Genomic DNA, 19,924 nt, shown 5'->3' with positions numbered 1-19,924 from the left:
ACAGTCCCATTAACAGACTGCTGTCTGTTCAATTCCTCATTAGCTCCACAGATGATCATCATCACTAAATTTAAATTGATGTTATTTAGATACGTGTTTTTCTTTGGACAGTGAGGAAACGTGAAATAAGAACTGGTTACTAACTAACACACACAATACATTTACATTATACAGGATGCATGTATTAAATATGTCCTATTTAATTCAGTAAACGTTCTCGTATTTGTGCTTGCAATTTCCATTTGTATGCATGATATATATTTATACATTTGCTCGGTGCCTTTGCAACATATCAGACAGCATGATAATCTGGACTGCTGGGACCTCATTTCCATGCTGTCCCATGTGGACAAGGGCACTTGTTATATAAAAGCACTTAAGCTGATGAGATCGCCCGAGATGCAGGCCGCTGTGATGTCATGACGCCATCTGACTGCACACTCTGTCGTATGACGTCACCTAGTTAATCACAAACTTTTAATTATAATTGGATTTGTGAGTCCCACAGTTTCGTCAAGGACCTGATTAATACTGTTTCAGATTTCACAGGACACAACAGATATATCAGAACTCTGGATGGGCTGAATGTCTCTTTCTACAGATACAGTACCAGTGTGTATGTTCATTTTGTGTCTGAGAACCTAACACACACAATGCTTTGAGTAATTTATTAAATGCAAAGTGGATCTCCAAGCTTTGATCTCCACTCTCTACCATTCAAAACAAATGTAATGTTCATGCTAATGTGTTCTTACTGTGATGCCACCATCTCTGTCTATGAAGCTCCCGTGTAGTGCTTTGTAATGTTGACATGCTTTCTAGATCAGTGTGATAATGCTTTTAGGAGGCTTTTCCTGCTTTAGTGATGGTACACAAACACACACACACAAATACACACACACAACCACACACATTTTAGGGAGCCTGTCTTCCATTGTAATGTTAAGCTAAAAGATGAAAGTATGGTGTCAGTCTGGCTCTAAAGACCCTCTCTCTCTCTTTCTGTATTCCCCCTGGACACACACACACACGCACAAAGTACACATACAGGCTCAGCAGACACCTCAATTATGATAATGTGGATCAGCATTAATGTATCCTTACAGCGCGGCTGGCTTTCAACAATGCTGTATGCGTGTGTGTGTCCCAGACAGCAGGCGAGGAGGGCCAGCTACTGTATCTCATTTAACACAGGTTATTCCCTCCAGGCAAGCAAAATGCTGAGGCCTTCAGCATCTTTGAATTAATACACACACACAGTTAAACATGTAAACACAACAGACTTACACTCACTGTTAAAATGAAAGTTCCTTATAAATGCAATACAAAGGAAAATATGGACAAACCCGCCAGTGTCTGCAGAGGAAAGGATCAAGTAAGAGCAAGAATCGGACAAAATGAGAAAAAGGGACAGAAATAAACAAAAAAAACACACACACACAATCCTCAGGGAGACGAGTCTACTGTGTGTTTTTCTGTCTGTGTGTATCTGTGTGTCAGACAGTTTCAACAGCACAGATGGCTTTCGAATTTGTGCAGAAAAAACTCAGATTATACACAATGTAAAACATTCAAAACACATTATAATTCAAAAATGTGCAGCAGTGCAACAGGAAGGGACCATTTCAACAAGCAAACTATTCAGAAAATATGTGCAAAATTAGCAAAAAGTGCACCAGTCACACTAACAGGAGTGTTAATGTCCTCCACTCATGGACTGGATCATCTGAGAAAACATCTATCGGTCACTTCTCAGCAACTGCTCCATTTGAAAAGGTGTTTCCCTTCTCTCTTCTCTGCTGCAGCTCTTTCATCACAACCCTGCTGTTTCTTCCTCCTCCTTCTCCTCATCGTCTTCCTTCCTTCTTTTCTCCCCCATCCTGCCTCCTCCTTCTTCCTCCTCCTCCTCCTCTCCCAGACTTCACCCCCCCCCCCGTCCCCAATCCCTGTAATTACCACCTCAGACTCCAATTAAAAGAAACCACAATAAAGAAAGCAGAGGAGGGAGACCGAGGGGTGGTAAGGGAAGGAGAGAGGGGACGGCAGAGAGAGAGGGAGAGACACAGAGGGGGGAATTTAATGAGAGGTTTGTCCACACACACACACACACACACACACACACACACACACACACACACACACACACACACACACATATATACATAAAGACACACACACCAAAACTGGTATCATATGCAGGTAACATTTCAAAAACTCAAGCTTTTTTAAAATAACAAAAGATAAATGTTTTTAAAAGAACAGGAAGCGTGTATATTCATGTCGTGTGCACATCTACACATGCAGGCACGAATGTGTAAATGTCTACAATGTATGTATGTGTGTTTGAGCATGTGTGTGTGTGTGTGTGTGTGAGTGAGTGAGGGGGGCTGCTGACAGTTTTTCCTTTGTGTTAGCCCCAGTCTGTTTCCTGCCATTAAGGTTTCCAATGCTGCTCTGCTTTCCTTAACAGCATACACACACACATACAAACACAAACACACACATCAACACACATACAGTGAACTGAAAAAAGAGACAGAAGGTCAATATGTCAAAAGAGGATGATAAAAAACAAGAGAGGAGAACTGGAGTTCAACAAGTCATGGAGACAACATCACAGTCAATATGTGCTTTTAAAACTTACCAATGCATACACACACTCTCTCTTGCACACATACACACACGCACACTCAAATTTTACCAAAGAAACTCTCTCTGCAGCGGAAGACACCAACAATCAATAAACACAAAGTAGGAACAGCAGGGTAGCCCTTACTGTCAAGTGTTCTTTGTGTGTGTGTGCGTGTGTGTGTGTGTAAGGAAGAAATGGGCCTCATGGTTATGTGCCAAACACGGCTGCCAAAAGACACACACAAACACACATACACAAAAAGAGTGAGAGAGAAGGAGTGCAGAGAGGTGGTTTTATTTACTAGGCTGCCAAAGCGGGAATGAGCACAATCCACAGAGAGGTAATAGATATCTGAGTGCAACCCACACACACACGCACACACACATACACACACACACACACACACACACACACACACACACAGTAGTCTCAGACAGCCTTATCAGTTTATCCTTTTTATTTGGGAGATCCATTGCTCAGCTTCACTTTGCAGACAGTGAGTGTGTGTGTGCACGCCTGTATATGTGTGTGTTCCAGACAGGAGCCGCTGTGCTGACTTTATGAGCAGGTGTGTTACCTTGATCAAGGCAGGATTGGTAAGTTAACTCTGCATGACACTGCAATCGCCCTGTGGTGTGTGTTTGTGTGTATGCGCACACACAATGTCCCAGCTTCACTGAACTGTAAATTAACTCAGTACTACGCCTGGTGTGGTTCTATTTTCACGGGAAACTGGTCGAACCATGTTTAAAACGGTAAGCCAGTTCCACCTGATGGTCCAGTTCTGAGGAGGTGAAATTTCAGAGCAGCAGTGTGTGTGTGTGTGTTCAAAGTGCTTAGTGTGTGATTATCTGTATGTCCTCTATATTTACTATCTTATCACCTGGTTGATAGATCTGTGAAGATATGGAGGATGAAAGAAGCTATTTATGTTACTTGTAGCACGAAGTATAAACAAAGCTAATTGTACTAGCTTGGACTGCACACACTGTGTTTAGTTAGTGTTTAGTTTGGCACTTCAGAGAAAATCAAACTGACCTTTTATTGAATTCAGAGAGACGTGGCCTGCTAGAGGAACATGGAACAAATATCTCCTGGGTTCTTATTACCTTCCTGTTCCTTCCAATTTCTCTGTATTTTTATGCAACTAAATGTGAGAGTTAAGATGGGGTTGATACCAGAGTTCAAGGTAGCGCCATTGTAGATGTAGTTTTTGCCACGCACACACTCAGAGGACGGAGTTTGGACCAGGTAACTTGTATTCTGAGAATACTGCTGCGCAGTCACTGTGCTTGATGAGGAGATCGCTTTGCTGGTTGTCTGGTAGTGAAAAGCAGCAGATGACGGAGTCTTTCTTCAGCTTCCTTAATGTTGTATTCACTATCAACACTATCCCCTGGAATTAGAAACTTATGGGAGAAAGCAGCCCACGCTGGCCAGTCACAGTCCGTAGTCTGCACATGGTTTCTGGAGCAGCTGTAGAACCACAGCTGTAAGTTCTGCTTCAAGCTTGTTATCTAAGTATTTACAAGAACTTTAAAGCAATTTGAGAGTTTTTAAGTGTTAAAACTGTTAGAGTATCTCAGTTTAACTGAATGTGCACTGGAGTATTAACAGTTGCACATCCATGTTAATGAAAGAAATTTCATTGTTTTCAATACTTAAGTAAGTATTGTAAGTTTTGAACCAATCACTGTATACCCTCACTGATGAAATGCTTCAGAAGAGCAGATATATATGTGCGGTAAAAAAGCAGTAAAACTGGAATTTACAAGACATTTCCTCTGCATTCAAACTCAGCAGTCTGCACACGGCGGCTTCTTCCAGCTTCCAACTGTCAGTGACAGTAAAAAATGCCAACAGGCACAAATCTGGAATAAGCTGACTGCTCGCTACTGCCCAGCGCAGCCCTGATGTGCGGAGTTTCTACGCAAAGTGAGCCGTCCACTTTCTAAACAAGCTCTTCAGACACAAACAGTGAGACAACAACTTACTGTTACCATGACGTTTTACATGTGATCGTGGCCACTGCAGGCACAGACGAGACTGAAATGTGGAAACTAATTACCAAGAAAAAAGTGTGTTTCCTTACCCTCCTGCACTGCTCTCTTTGCCTGAATGCTGACACATGTCCTGTACAAAGAACACACACACACACCGACACACACTCAAAGTGCAGGCCTTAAATGTAAACAAAGCCCCTTACAATACAAAGAGAGATACAGAGAGGTAAACAGATGGAACATGCCTTCACATTTCAGTCTGTCCATCAATGGACACACTCTCTGACCTGAAAACACACTCACACATCCCGATGCACAGAAAGGCCAGGTGGACAGTCTGATTGACAGGCCAATCGACTGATGAATTTGTTGATTCCAGACTTCCAATCAGTCAAAGTAAACATCCACCAACTCTCTGAGGAGCACCTCATTGTGACTGCAGTTGAATGTGTGAGTGTGTGTCTTTGTGTGCGTGAGACCTCCAAGACACTAGCAGGTTAAGTGGATTCCGTCATTGCTTCAACATGAAAAAGGTGATCCTGTGCGACCTCTGACCTTGTCTTAAACCTGCGACGCCCATCGCCTCCTGTCGGTCTGGTTTTTTCAGTCCCAAACGAGACAGATCAATGACACTCTCTTTCTCAGTTTCATTTCATCAATAACTATTAGTTTCTGTGTCTTTTCCCAGAGCTTATCAGTTCTGTTTTAAAATTTCTCATGTCCTTGTTCCTGTTCTTTTTAATTTCATCCTCTTTTCTCATGCGTTTCACTGTCCTCACCTCTCTTTTCTTGCATCATTCGATCACAGGCTTAAAATTCAACCTTCTCTCTTTCCCTCCTCGTTCTCCTTTGCCTCACCTTGAGCTGGTGAATGATAAAATCCATACTGATTAATATGACTGATGATGGTCTCAGAAAACAGTCAGCAAAATTGAACAGCAAGGCCTCTCGAGACTGGAAACAATCCTCAAACTCATTCAAGACTTCAACACATGAGGTAAAACTTTAAATTTATAGTGCCTCTGGGATGGTCCAGGTTTGATTAAAATTCTAAAAAAAAAAAAAAAAAAAGCCTCACTTTAACTTGAAATTAAAAAGAACAAGTGATAGAAAATCTAAAACTCAGCAGCTTAAGCGTCCCCCTGTGTGTCTAAATGCTGAAAATTGTTTCCTATGCATACTAATTGGTTTCAGCTTGCTTTCTATCAGATAGGATTTTCATGCAGCAGAGGGCTAGAGAGGAAGGAGATGAGGGCAGAGAGCAGGAGTTAATGCCAATGAGCTGATGATATATGCCTGAGCTGTACGCTGCAATCTTTGGCTCTAAAGCCCTCTGAAGGTAATACATGCCCATTGCTAGACACACTAATTCCCCCCTCTCTACTAAACCCCTCAAGACCTAAACTCCTGAATACTCAACCAGCCTCAGCGTCATGACACAGCACGGTTCGCAAGATTTTTATGAACGAGGGAGTGAGAAGGAGGCCGGAAGGAGGAATGAATGAATGAATGACGACGAAGGAGAATTCCAGGGACAAACCCACAATATGTCGCCACCATGTCGCTGACCCTCAAGGGGACTTGTGTTTAAACTGTTCACAGCAGTCATTCCAAGTGGGAATAAACATGCTAAAACAAGAGATGCAAAATTAGGGCAAAGCGAAGACGCCACCAAGAATCCCAATCATTAAATCCTCCTGGGAGTGCAACATAGAAAATGTGCTTGCGTCGACTGTGCGTGTGCGTGTGTGTGTGTGAGGCCTTTGACATCTGACTCAGTTTGACCTTTACTCTGACAAGCTCCAGCCACAGGAGTGCCTGTGTGGGCTGACCATTCACAAACGTGGGAGGGTGCATGAACAACTATCCGTGTATGAGTTGTTAATGTAATTCTCAGAATCATAGACAATGTCTGGACTTCACAGAGAGAGCATTATGAGTACATGCAAACGTAAGGAACTTTGCTGACGAATGTATGAAGGAGTGAGAGAATTTTTTCTGTAGGTGGCTGGTGAATGCTGGGAATTTACTCCTCTTATTATTCCTTTATTCACTTCCCCTCCTTCATTTTTAATTATTTTTGGTTTCGGTTTAACTGGTAAATTCCCTCTTTTTGGGGGAAATGTTTCACTTATGTTTAGCTCAGTTTAAAACACTTTTTCACAAATGTAATGCTACTAAGCCAACAGGTGAGTCACTCAAGCTAAACAGCAACGGTTTATCTGAGTTTAGCAACAAAGATAAAGAGAAAATATAGGATTTGGAGCAGAACTAAAAGAAGCATTGAAAGCATTTCTGATGCCTTTCTTCATTCTCATGGTATCACTCAACTCCACCAGGCCCTATCGTCTACATTTAGAAGAAGGAGAGGGATCAGGAGCTGATGAGAATGAGAATAACAAGGAAAGAGAAAGAGTAGGATGCAGGGATGAGGAGAAAGGAAGACTGTTTCTTGTGTTTGCATAACCACTTCATATTCCCCGGTGGGAGACAACAATGCAGCCCCAACCCAAACACATAATCTACTGTAGTCCACATGTATTCTCACAGGCAAGACTCAGCTCAGACAGTTTAGTGGTTACACTCTTCCTGGCCTAATCCCCAGGCGTTTCCCTGATACGAAAACATTGCAGTGATGAGAATTTTGCACATTGTGACCCAGCTGCCCATCCAAACAAGATGTCCAAGACCAATTTCCCGACAACAGCATTCATGATGAATTTCCACCCAGGAAATCAATCAGCGGGGGTCGTCAGCGATGATTTCATCAACAACTTCTCCAACCATTTTTTTTCCCTACCCACATCCATAGGAGAATACCAGCAGCGGCGCACAGGGTCTTCGTCATCATGGTTGTAGTAATACATGCAGTTAAGGTTACAGCATGGCCAGGGTTTGTTTAGGTTTAGGCACAAAAACAACTTGGTAAGGGTTGGGAAAAAATGTTTGTACAATAAGAAACGTGTTTAAGGTCATGGATAAAGGAAACAACACTGATTATCAGTTTCACACAGGAAACCAACAGTTGTCTCCTGTGTCAAAGTCCTCTGTTTTGTCGACCCATCCATCCACTCTGACCTCCTCACTGTGTGGACTTTGTTGCTCAAATGTTGGCACTAAAACAGAAAACTACAATAGCGTAATAAACCTCTTCGCTGAGAGCTACTGGAGTGAGAAATGTTTGAACAGAGATTCGGTTAAGCTACTGTTGACTACAAACAAAGAAAAAATATAGTTTTGGTGAGCAAGCAGGTGGTACAGTGGCTGGACACTGGGTGGCCTTAAGAGCAACATAATGCTTATATACCTGCATAGTTTCCGACTAACCGAGCAAATCAAATTAGACGTAGCTCCTCTCTCCTTCTCCATAAATGGACCCAGAGCCATACAGTCAGGGCTCCGCTGGGAGCCAGGCCCTCCCCTGTGTGCCGACACCCTAATGAGTTTCATGTGAGGAGCATTAAAGTGGCTGCTAGACCAGTGAAACTGACTGGAGCTGACAGAGGGGGCCGCTCTCTGATCCCGTCACAACAGACACACACATAAACACAATGTAAAGATTAGTGGAGTTTTGGGATGTGAATACGCTGGAGTTAAATTATTATTTCCATTTCAATAATAAAGAAGTTATATCAGCATGTTTTCAACTTAAACATTAGGCTTTCTTTACTTTCCTAACATGTCTAAATACAAATGTGTACTTTATGAATATGTTTTGATCTTTCTGAGGCAAATGCTTGTAAAAGCATAATTATGGCCAACTTATTTGTAATTTTTTTTAAAATTAAAACCCCACACTCTGATGGTAACACCATCATGCAGTGTGTAATTTCAGCCGAGCAGTTTTATGACTTTTCCCCAAACGCTTAACCAGAGAGTTGGAACAATTCCACATCAGTCTAATTAGCCACACAACCAGTCAATATGAACACATCTTACAACACATACAGATATATCATAACAGCAATGAGGAAGTGAGAAATTACTAGCTCTCTGATGCAAGACACATACGGACAAATCTGACTTTAAAAAATAAAGCTAAATGTTACTGTACTTGCAAACCAAGCTTAACACAAACACACACATATCACCTGACCAGTTGCTCTTAACAACTATGCTGTCTTACGTAAGAGTCTCCCTTCGGTTATCATAACACACATGCAAACACAGAAGCATGCACACACATGGGCACACAAACACACACACGCCCTGCTGAGGATGGCAACTACTTTTAACTTAATGGGAAGCAAATGCTGTAGTGATTTTAATCGAGATCGTGCAGGTTTGCACTTGGCAACAAATTTTTGATGCATCGGACAAAACAACAATGATGCTACATAACATACAAAATATTGACGCATTTCTCAATCTGCAGTTGTTCTGAGAAGCTGTGACACGCTGCTCTGTTGGGCATCACATCTGAATGTTTCCCTCTCTGTCTCTCTCTCTTGCCATTTTTGGCACTTGATCCAACTGTATCTGTTGTGGGGCCACTGTGCCACAGGGCACAATTTCATAATAACACAGAGAGACAGGGGCCCAACTTACAGACACTGCACTCATTCAGCAAATGGGCCTGGATCAACAGTGAGAAGGAACTGTCTTAGGTAAGTATTTAGATGTAGGTCAGTCATGGAAATACAAAGGGTTAAAGCACAATAAGCTCTGCTGCAGAGTGCAGCGGTGGAGCAAAGCCCATTAATACAGTCAGGTGACTGAAGTACAGGCTAATGGTCGATGGACACGCAGTGACGCAACCTGTAAATCTTTCCTCCTCGCTGGATCTGGGTGTAAACACCATCACATGGTAGAGAGGGAAGGAGAGGACCAGGAGCAAAAAAAACAGACATGAGATAATGAAAAGAGAAAAACATACGGGCGCAATAAACAACAAAGTCAAATGGAGAGATTGCACAGATAGTTATTACCCTGCAAACAAAGAGAATACATTCAAAACATGGACAAATGGAGAGACACAGATGTACTCACGCAGACTGCAATCCAATCTCCATGGGGTCACAATCTAGCTCTGTGTGACTATTGCCCATAAGCTTCCCATTATTTTGTTGTGATGGATGTCTCCTCTCATTTTATGTTTTCCATTTTAACTGTCAGTCAGTTTGCAGAAAACAAGAAGGCTGGCAATTCTGAGCTGCTGACCCTGATGGTCACAGCACAAAGAGGAGGCTTATTAGAGAGCCGAGCTTGTCTTCCATTCACCTCGACTTAAAGCCATCCAAAATCTGTGTCTGGTCCTCTCTCACCCTTCATCATTTTCCCACTTAGCACTACATGCACAGAGCCACTTTTCAAGAAAACTAAGGGCAATTTATTGTGGCCATTTCGGAGCTGCACCATTTTAACCTATTTAAGCTACTGCATCCACCCTGTTGAAGTGTCCCAGAGCAAGATGCTAAATCACTGCCAGCCTGCAGAGCTGCAGATCCTGACCTCTGCCTTCTCCGGATGAGGGCAAATGAAAAGACAAATTCTCTCCATGCAGCAATCCCTCCAGCGGGAAGCGCATTTGACTGAACTGTCCCTTTAAAATCTGAAAGCTGCTACGTGTCTGGATCAGCCAGCAGCCCGGCTTTTCTGTCCAGTCTGTGCACTTGTTGGCGTTGAGGAGAACAAGTCTGGCACCTGCTTGCTTCGCCAACATCACCATTTATCAAGCACCAATAAAAGCAAAAGGCAGCCCTTTGGCATCGCGCTCTGAGCGCGTAAAACAGCTGCGCAAAGCAGAGGTTGACAACACAAGTGCAGGTTTAAGTTTGGGTTAAATGGTGTTTTGTGCCAAAGCTTATGATGCACCACATTGGCCACTCTTTCAGCTGTTAACACGGTTAAATAATGTCAGACAACATGTAAACTGCACTGCAGATACAAGTGTTGCTCCAGCCGCATGCGTGATTGTTTTAATACCTGTTATCATCATCATCAGTGAGGAAGATGTGATGATGAAGCCACCTAAAACACCTTTTTAACTGCAGACATTATATACAGGGGGAAAACAACATCTCAAAGTGAAGAAATATAACTATCAGCCTTGATTATCTCCACTCATACACAAACTGAGTTGTTTTCCTTTACCATGCCGGTTGTACTCGCCTTCCAGTCCGCCCAGGGTCGCTGCCCAGGAGGCTCCAGAGACCAGGCACAGCACCGGGAGCAAGATCATCGCACCGGCAGGAGTCATCCTGATTCGGCTCCTATCCAGGTCCAGGAGGGAGGTGGAGGTCCGCCCGATCTGATTTCAGCACCGAACTCCCGTACTTGTGGGTTTCAGCTGCGATGCATCCTGATGGTGATCTTGCCTTCACAGGTTTCTCTGAGTTTATAAGGGCGCAGGATTCAGTCCAAGAGACTGACAGATAAGTTGGGGGGACAGTTCCTAAATGCACAAAATGCTTCTTAAATATTTCGATTCTGTTGTTCAGTTGCAGGTTAGTCTTTTCTCGTAGCTACCGCCTGCACAAAGCGCACAGAAGTCCCTGCATCCGCTCAGCTAAGTGAGGGTTGTATTATCCACTTAAGAAAAGCGACATGCTGAAAACCAGCAGATGAATTATTTTAGCGATATTTGTAGTGTATTCCAGTCACAAACTGTGTGTCAAAGTAATCCAAAAGTAGCGTCCTATCGAGCAGGAATAACGTCCAGTGTCCTGGGCAATAATAAGCTGAAGCCTCGCTGTTATCCCCGCTTGGTGCCCCGGTGTCGCCGAGTCTGTCCCGCCGGCAGAAACAAACCTCTTCAGTTTAAAATTATCTGAGAAAATTAAAATAAGAAAATGGCGTTTTGAATTTCTTTGGAAAATAAAAACCAAACAAATCGCGCGCGCTGCGTCGGAGGATCGAGTGCCGGTACGGGTGAACAGTGGTACGGAGGATTATAACCGGCTCGAGGATGCACTGCTGTAGAGCTCGAGCACTGACTGAGTATAAGCCAATAGTGCTCACGCCCCGCCTTCCGGAAAAGGAGCTGCAGGTGAGATACGGATACAGGTGCGCAGTAATTTATTTCTTGGAAAAGTGATCAGTATCAAACTTCTGCGTAAACTGCGTTGTTTTTTTTATTTATGTTTGTGATGCTTTATTGTGATAATATCCTGTTGAAGTGCTGCCTGCCCTGTGATACAATGATATTAAGGCCGTTAGTGGTTTAAATAAATAAACAAATAAATAAACAAATAAATAAACAAATGTGACTTCTGTCTTTTGAGTGTGAGAGAAAATTGATCTCCTTAATTCTGAATAGGATCAGCCATTAAGTCTTATCAAATACTTTACCCAGTGTTTCCCATGACTGAACCGAATGACCTTTCATTTACCAGCCGAAATAATGAAACCCATTCAGAACCTCCATGTGAGGGGGGTGCTCAATATTTAAATCATAGCCTAATTTATTTTCCTTCCAGTGACTATGAACAAAAACCACAGTAGCTAGAATATAATGTCTGTTTCATAAAATGAAACCATTTTTCATTCAAAATTGCCATTTAAAAGTTGTACTTTTAGTACGGAGTTCTCTCTCCTCCTTTGTGGGTGGAGCTTCCAAAGTAAAGATGATTAAGAAGTAGATGTGAGTTCAGTGATCTCCAGGCCTTAACCATACTAATAATCCACAGAGTGGCTGTTTACGGCCATTTTAATTTGTCTTGACAATTTCTTCTTCAGGGCCTCAAAAACATAAAGCCCTGTGATTTAAGGAGGTGATGACACACAGTTATTTGAAAAGTAGTAAACTGCAGCTTGCTTAGTTTAGAAATTGCTCAAGCCTGTTTTTTTTTTTTTAATTAATTGTACAGCAGTACAGATGTACAGCAGCAACACTCTGTTTGCCGCTTCCTCCCTCTTTCTCCCAGGAGCAGCAGCACGGCTGGCAGTGATGACCGGCCAATTTCACGGGGCGGGGGTGCAGACATGTACCCCAACTCTGGGACAAAAGGGAGGGGTCGCAGAGGAGCCTGGATTAAAGGATTTGGTAGATGAAGAGGGGGAAGGAGGCGGAGGACAGGGGTCAGAGGTGAGGGAGCAATGATAAAGAAAAAGCCAAATGGAGCTAAGAAGTGAGCGGCGCCGTCTCTAATCAAGCTCGATTAAGCTCACACTGTGCGTGTCTCATCTTTACGCGGCCAATGACTTTTGAATGACGAAACATCACTCACGATCACAACAGATGTCTTCATCTGTGACGGCTCCAGCGGCCGTTGGAGATGTGGGTACTTTAGCAAACCCCACCCTGCCTTCACCCGTGACTTCTGGGTGGCGAGCATATTTATCAATGTCAGCGTGGAGGTCCAGATCCACGTCTGGGTCAGTTACTGTTTAGACTAACTGCAGTCCATCTGGAATAAAACAAGTTGGTAGGGTGTCGACGCTTCGATTCAGAGAGTATGAATATCTTTTGGCTGCTGCCCCCATCTGGACAGGTGAAGTAAGAACTAAGACAGATTACTCCTAATCCAGACCCTTGTAAAAATATTGCATGCAAAAGCAGGGGCAGTAAACCAAAAGAAGGCTTCTTCCAGATATTGGTGAGCAAGTTGGTAAGCTAAGCAGACACAAAGACAAAGATATGCAAAGACACAGTCAGGCAGTCAGATTGATTGAAGCCTTTAAACCACTCCGCACACACTGGTTTAAACTGAAGCACAAAATCGGCACAAATTGGTTGTTCAGATTGGCATAAATTAACCAGAGGCACCAACCAGAGAGGAGCATGGCCTTAAAGGGATTGCCACGGCTGCTTATCTGTCCCCTCACATTAATATTCAGACCCTGATGTAAGGAAGCTGCAATTCGTGACCCTGCACTCCTTTGGTTCATGTGTGTGTATCAGTGTGTACGCTTGCTCATGCATCCTCACAAGTCTGTATATGTGTGTTTGTGAGTGTACAGCATGTGTGTGCTCACTTGCATTTATGTACCAATTTTGTGTGTCTGACAAGATCGGACACTGGGTTAGGCCAAAGGTTTTGCATGTGTGTATGTGTGTCTACACAGATTGCATGTGCGTGACAAATGGTTGGGGGACCACTGGTTGAAGAATGGAGGGGGGTTTGTGGGGTGAAGAGGCTGACAGAAAAGAAAATCAGACAGAGGAAAGAGCTGAAGAGAAACTGACAAGCCACCTCCTCCAGCAAATGTAATTATATGGAGTGAGCTGCTCCTTGATCAGCTTTAGGTCTGGCAAACAAACACACACATGCATGTGACATTGACCTTGTTCTTGGGCATCAGGGCAGATACAGGAGCAGTGACTTTGTTCGAAAAGATGAAAATATAGTTTGTTGTCAGGTCTTTGTCTGCATTCAAATCTGGCACATCTGTGATCGATTGATTTGCTGGGTAAGTAATTGATGCAGCCATGCTTTTTATTTGTTCCAGTGCTTATTGTGTGTGTATGTGTGGGGGGGGGGGCACAAATGGATGAGGACTTCTGCCCTCCAGAGCAGACGGGCCACATGCACTGTCTCACACACAGAAACAGTCATTTAGTTAACAGCTTTCATTTCCCTAATTAAACCCAAGATATAGTATACCCTGTCTCCCCCTTCTGGCTCCCTCTTCTGTCTCCCTCTCCCTCTCTGCATCTTCTAACCTCTCTTGCCCCCACGTTACTACTTCCCATCATACTCTCCACCACCCATGCTGCATCTGTGCTCATTTTCCACTCCCTCCTGCTGTCTGTCTAAATTTATTAATCAAGCTGTCAATCTAAAGAAACCCATAGAAACACAGAGCAGAAATCCTTGCACAGTGTTTGCATTTGACCTACAATGTCTGACCAAAACAGATTACAAGGCAAGCTTGGAGTCAATCCCCACCTTGTGTGATATTCGCTACTTGTGTTTGTATCGCGGCTGGCTTGTTGCCAAATGATTTACCCCCCATCCATCACCTCTGCTGAGGAGCAAATGGAACAAACAGCCTAAAACCTTTTCTACTAATCCCTGACAATGGCCTCTGCTGTTTTATTGAGGGCGGAGATGGAAGGGATTCAGCCAGGGGGTCTGAGCTGTTGTTCTGAACCCAGGTAAGACAGGAGATTTGGATCAACTCTCAGTTAAAGCATTTGATTGGCTTCATTTCACCCAAGCGACCCATGCATGTGTGTATTTTTGTTCAGGTTATTCAACACACACACACAGATATTTAAAGCTGCCACAAGAAAGTCTATAAAGTGAATGATATGAGATTTCACAAAGCAGGTGATAAGCAGATAAATCAGTGAATCATATTTCATATATGTGTACATAAATACAGTATAAATTCTTATTTAAACACCCCTCCCTCTCCATCTTCTCTGGCTTTGAACAAAGGATGAATTATAATGCAGTGGATCACCTCTCAGCCAACAGGATGTAGCTTATTGAAGCCACCTCCTCTTTTTCATTAATTAAAGGCTAGTGGAAAGGCTGAACAGAGGGGATGTAGCTCAGTGGTAGAGCGCATGCTTCGCATGTATGAGGTCCTGGGTTCAATCCCCAGCATCTCCATTTCTTATTTACAGTGGAACAAAGCAGGGTGGGCCCTCCTGTGGCTCACATTGCAAGAACTACCTGAGTGGTAGCAGGCTTACACCAATTCCAAGGTGAATGATTTCAAAATAAGGGAAGAATTCACATCTTGTTTGGGAGGCAATAGATTTGATGAGGCCTAACTGTCTCCCAGCTCTCTCCAACTGTTTTTTTTATAACAGAGACACACTGTGGCATTATAAATACAGTAGTATGAAGCACGAGAGTTTTGTTTAACATCATTTAATTTTAAACTTTCCTCACTATCTGTGTCCATCTCCCTCAGTCCCCCTCCCTTTATTTGTCTCTGTGAGCCCTTAGGCAAGCAGAGCACAGGGGACAAGATAAGTGAAAAGAAGCTGTAGCATTAATCTGTCAACCTTTAACTTTTCCAACATGACATGAACACAACACGACTGGTGCTTTCCAGAAATATAAATACATGTTGGGCAGTTTCTCCTGTGGCTGCAGCTGCACCCACTGAGGTGCTGCAACACAATGTTTGGCAGAGGAAACAAAGTCATCTCGCTTCATCACATATAGTATATTGTGCATGTTTTCAGTGTGAAAGTGTCTTAATCAGTCAAACATTAGCACATGATCATAGGCTCTTCTTTCATACAGCCATGTGTGTCATCCATCCCTGTGCTGTGAATTAAATATGTTCAAGCAATGCTAAACAACCAACGGTTTACATGTCACACACAAACATGCTAGATCTAAGCAAACACATACATTAATGCACACAGACACACACACCACGTTATTAAAAAGACTTGTCTAATTAGAGGGATCATTTCTGCTGTAATTAGCCTGCACGTATGTGGTATAGCCACTCTTTAGAGTGAGCTGAAATATAATCATTAGCCTCATTAGTGCTTTGTAAGACACACATGCTGCTGCTCAGCAATGGCAAGCAAAGGCTTCCGTGACCCTGACTCACTGGCGACAGAGCAGAGTAATTCGCTTTTAATAGTTTTGATCAAGCCTCACCCCTCTAACCAATCAGAGGTGGCCAAAGTCAGGGGATAAACGATGAAAGTTCAGTTCCATGAGAAAAGTATAACATGCTTCAGTGTAACGCGCTCTATTATACCCATGTGAAGTTCATGTTGTCATATCTCTCTCTTTCATATGTGTCCACACATTACAATTGATTGCAAGAATATTTCCAGCTGAATCATTCATGTCCTGGAGGGCAGCTTAACAGCAGATACACTCACAAAGCAAAAGAACTAAGACACACATCCATCCTGTTGTGACTGCGACAAAAGAGGAGTGTTAAATACAATTATCCAGTCTCAGCTTCCTTATGGCGAAGAAAGGTAAAATGTTATTACCCAGTGTTGCTCTAACCTAATTCCTTATGTGTGACATTCTGGTAGACTGATTCCACAGCAGATGGTGCTATCAATTATTGAACCCGTGAAGACAACTCTGCCCTCAATCAGATTAAGTAGATTATGCCAACATCAACTCCCTTATGATCCAGACTCAGTTTCTTAGATCAACATACAACCTCAAGTTGCACACCCCCAACCACCACCTCCTTAGACCTCTTTCAAACCATGTTAAACAGTATTTTACTTTCCTGTGAGTAGTATCTATCCATCTATCCATCTATCCATCTATCTATCTATCTAAAGATGCTCTTCTCACCAGTCTTAAAGCGTCACATCCCCCGGGTGTATTTGTGTGTATGTTAATGTATGCAATTCTCAAGTCTGACCTAAATACGCTACACGTTGAGCTCTCTGAACGTTATCCGACTGCATACCATGATGGAGTCACTGCCAATGTATTCGGCGTTCCACCCAACCCAATGTAAATGTCCCCTTAATCCTGTTAACCCACTCTAACTGTGTGGAGAAGCTGAGAGAGTAGGAGAGAGCCCGGGGCGAATATGACATTGTACGCCTCCACCCCGCTGAGATCTAATTGAAGAAACAAGTGCTCAGTACAAAGTGAAGCTCCTTGCCTCACTGTGACATTAATACATGACTAGTGTGAAAAAAAAAAAAAAAAAAAAAAAAACGCAGCGTATAAATCTTGAAAACAGGATTTTGACTGTGGGGGTGCAGAGGAAGAGGAAGCAAATTTAAACACCACCTTACGTTATGTTTGAGTTGAGGTTTACATCTGCTTACATGGTGAATCATCTAATCTACAGGTGTGGTCAAGTAACCAGAGAAATCAGCAACCAACACTAGAAGTGCTAGCGTTGGTCAGTGGATGATAATATGTGATTTATAGATTTGCAGCATGTGAGGCAATTGGGGTCATCGCTTCTTAATGACATAATCTGATCTCTAAAAGCATGAGATAGGTCTGTTGTGTGCTAAGCTGCACTGGACAACATGTTTTGATTCTGAATCCAGGTAGAGAAAGAGTCTTAAATGAAAAAGAATGAAGGAGTGGGTGCACTGGTCATCATTAGCAGTTAGACACTTCAGATGTTTTACACTGAGAATATATGTGATTTTCAGGGAGGAATCACAGTCAGGTTACAGAATGATAGATGTTGCTGCAGATTTTCTTTTCTTTTTTTTTTTGTTTTGCAGAAACATGCTTGTTCCCAGCACAGGGTGATAAACTGCTGTGGGTGGCTGATAGCACAGAGATTTAAACCCTTTATAGTAAACACTACCACAGCTTTTGACTCTGGCTGGGGTTGCCTCTGTTGGCTTTATCACTCTGCTGCAATGTGGGCCTGAGCAGATGTGGAATATTCCCATTTCAGAGGCAAGAGCTGCTGTGCTGAAAACGTTCAAGGCCTTTTGGAGTCAAAGCATTTATTGTTTGAGGGAGAATAAAGCTTTGACTGTACTGGAGTCAGAGCTGTGAAACTGTACCGAGTCCAGCTTCGGCACTGATACTAAGACCAGTTTTCTCTGTTTATATTCTCCCCAGGACTGAAAACATTTGATTTAGATCCACTCTACACCTCTGTTCATCCTAAAAACACACCTGATATTGTACCCCCTGCTGCACTTTGTGTTCAGTCCTAATTCAAAATTGCAAACTAAACCAAAATGGTCAACATAGTAAACATTATACCAACTTTGCCTCAGCACGTTGAGCAATATGTCCACTTCCTATTCTGGTCTTTGTATTACTATAAATATGACAAATTCCTAAATTGAGCTTGACCAGATGTGTCTGTTAAATCTGTTTAGCAAAGCTCAAACCTTTCATTCATTCAAATTCACTGTCAGTTTTAACATAGCCGTACATTGAGACGACAGATGACTGCATGTTAAGCCTTGCACACTCATTTACAGGAAAAATTACATCCCAGTCAGACTGTGTGAGATCACATTGGAATAATTACACAGCAGCCGGTGTTGAAAGGATAAGAGATTATGGTTATATGGAGGAAACACATCGTTTCATTCAGCTGATTCAGTGGTTGATTACACAAATTATACTGCACTATGGATCACTGATGAAATAACTCATCGTGCTTATGTGTGGCTGTCTGCAGCTATAATAATCCTCAGTCTGACATGGTGAAGACTATGATAGAATGGTGTCCAGTAATGTAAACGTCATTTATACCCTCAGTCATTTTGTGGAAAAAAAACAGAAATATCATTAAGTGACAAACACGGGATGTAAATTCACACAGTGTAAGTAGACTCTTTTAAACTTCCCCCCAAAACAAAATGGATTACAATTCATTGAAGTGTTGAATCTGCCACATTTCAGCACTTATTTGTTAGAGATTACAGGAGGATCTAATACACAGAGAAAAAAGGGAACATACAGGGGATGTAGCTCAGTGGTAGAGCGCATGCTTCGCATGTATGAGGTCCTGGGTTCAATCCCCAGCATCTCCATTTCTTATCCACAATGGAACGCAGCATTTGCCTTTCAGGGCTTATTTATGTTCACCTTTGGGTTACAAGATACGTAATGTCCAAGGGTATTTTACTAAAAACAACCCAGTAGAAAGCTTGTGCTTCCTGCTACAAGGATGAATGAAAAACAGTCAATAGCAGCTGCCCTTGCAAAGAAAATGACAACATCAAATCCACATAAATTTGTGGCAACAACAGCCTTTATAAGGGTTAGCTGATGTACTGTGCTTTGATAAATGCGTACGCAGTAATATAAAACACAGGTTTTCTGTAATATAATTTCATTGTATAATTTGGTATATGACAATATGTCACATGTTTGTATCTCCATCATTCCCCCTGTTCACTTTTGTTTCCCCAAAAGGCCTTTTCTTACTCAAACAGAAAACAGGAGGTTGAGCTGAAATGAAGGAGGTGAAGAGAAGGGGGTTGAGACTGAAGAAAGAGGTAGAGGCAGAGAGCGTGGAGTGGGGGTGGAATAAGGAGTAGAAATGAAGAGAAGGCAGCAAATTGGTTCTTGGCTGCTTATGAGGTCCATGGAAAGGGAAAACGCTCAGATGGATGATGAATGCAATGCTGGGCTGAGAACACACTTGCATCATGTCTATTAATAAAGGACATGGTTCAATAATCAGGACACGAATGTGGATAACTAATTTCATCACGGGGAAGAACAGGTTTGAGGGAGGGATGAATCTAGCTGAGCGCCTGCTCACGACAACAGTTCTTTCATTTTAACATTTTGCAACTGGGGATAGAAAGAAGAAATTCAGAGGGAATTAAAAAGGGAAAGAAGGAATGACAGGAGGACAGGAGGGAGGCGCATGAAAGTGGCTTCTTTCCCTCCCAAACATCTGCTGACTGATTAGCAAGAGAGGGAATGAGAGGAGTGGAGACGACCTAAAG

At 42.7% G+C, this 19,924-nt stretch overlaps 1 protein-coding gene and 2 non-coding genes across 4 annotated transcripts in view; 2 read left to right on the top strand and 1 right to left on the bottom strand.

The window, feature by feature from the left end:
• sema4f (sema domain, immunoglobulin domain (Ig), transmembrane domain (TM) and short cytoplasmic domain, (semaphorin) 4F) overlaps positions 1-11,547 on the bottom strand; it is a 44,197-nt gene extending 32,650 nt beyond the window's left edge. The window contains exon 1 of one of the 2 annotated variants that reach the window (XM_041031240.1): positions 10,729-11,547. In XM_041031240.1, coding sequence (XP_040887174.1) covers positions 10,729-10,834 — 106 coding nt within the window. In that variant the 5' untranslated portion in view covers positions 10,835-11,547. The remainder of the gene's footprint in view (positions 1-10,728) is intronic. The other variant, XM_041031241.1, reaches the window with a different exon arrangement.
• A 3,518-nt stretch (positions 11,548-15,065) lies between these two features.
• Positions 15,066-15,137, top strand: trnaa-cgc. Its single transcript has one exon. It is a non-coding gene; the product is annotated as a tRNA-Ala (tRNA).
• A 3,788-nt stretch (positions 15,138-18,925) lies between these two features.
• trnaa-cgc lies at positions 18,926-18,997 on the top strand. The gene has a single exon. It is a non-coding gene; the product is annotated as a tRNA-Ala (tRNA).
• Positions 18,998-19,924: the final 927 nt, after the last annotated feature.

Source organism: Toxotes jaculatrix, chromosome 23, assembly GCF_017976425.1.
Source record: "Toxotes jaculatrix isolate fToxJac2 chromosome 23, fToxJac2.pri, whole genome shotgun sequence".
Classification (NCBI taxonomy): Eukaryota; Metazoa; Chordata; class Actinopteri; family Toxotidae; genus Toxotes; species Toxotes jaculatrix.
This window is presented reverse-complemented; position numbering and strand designations above follow the sequence as displayed.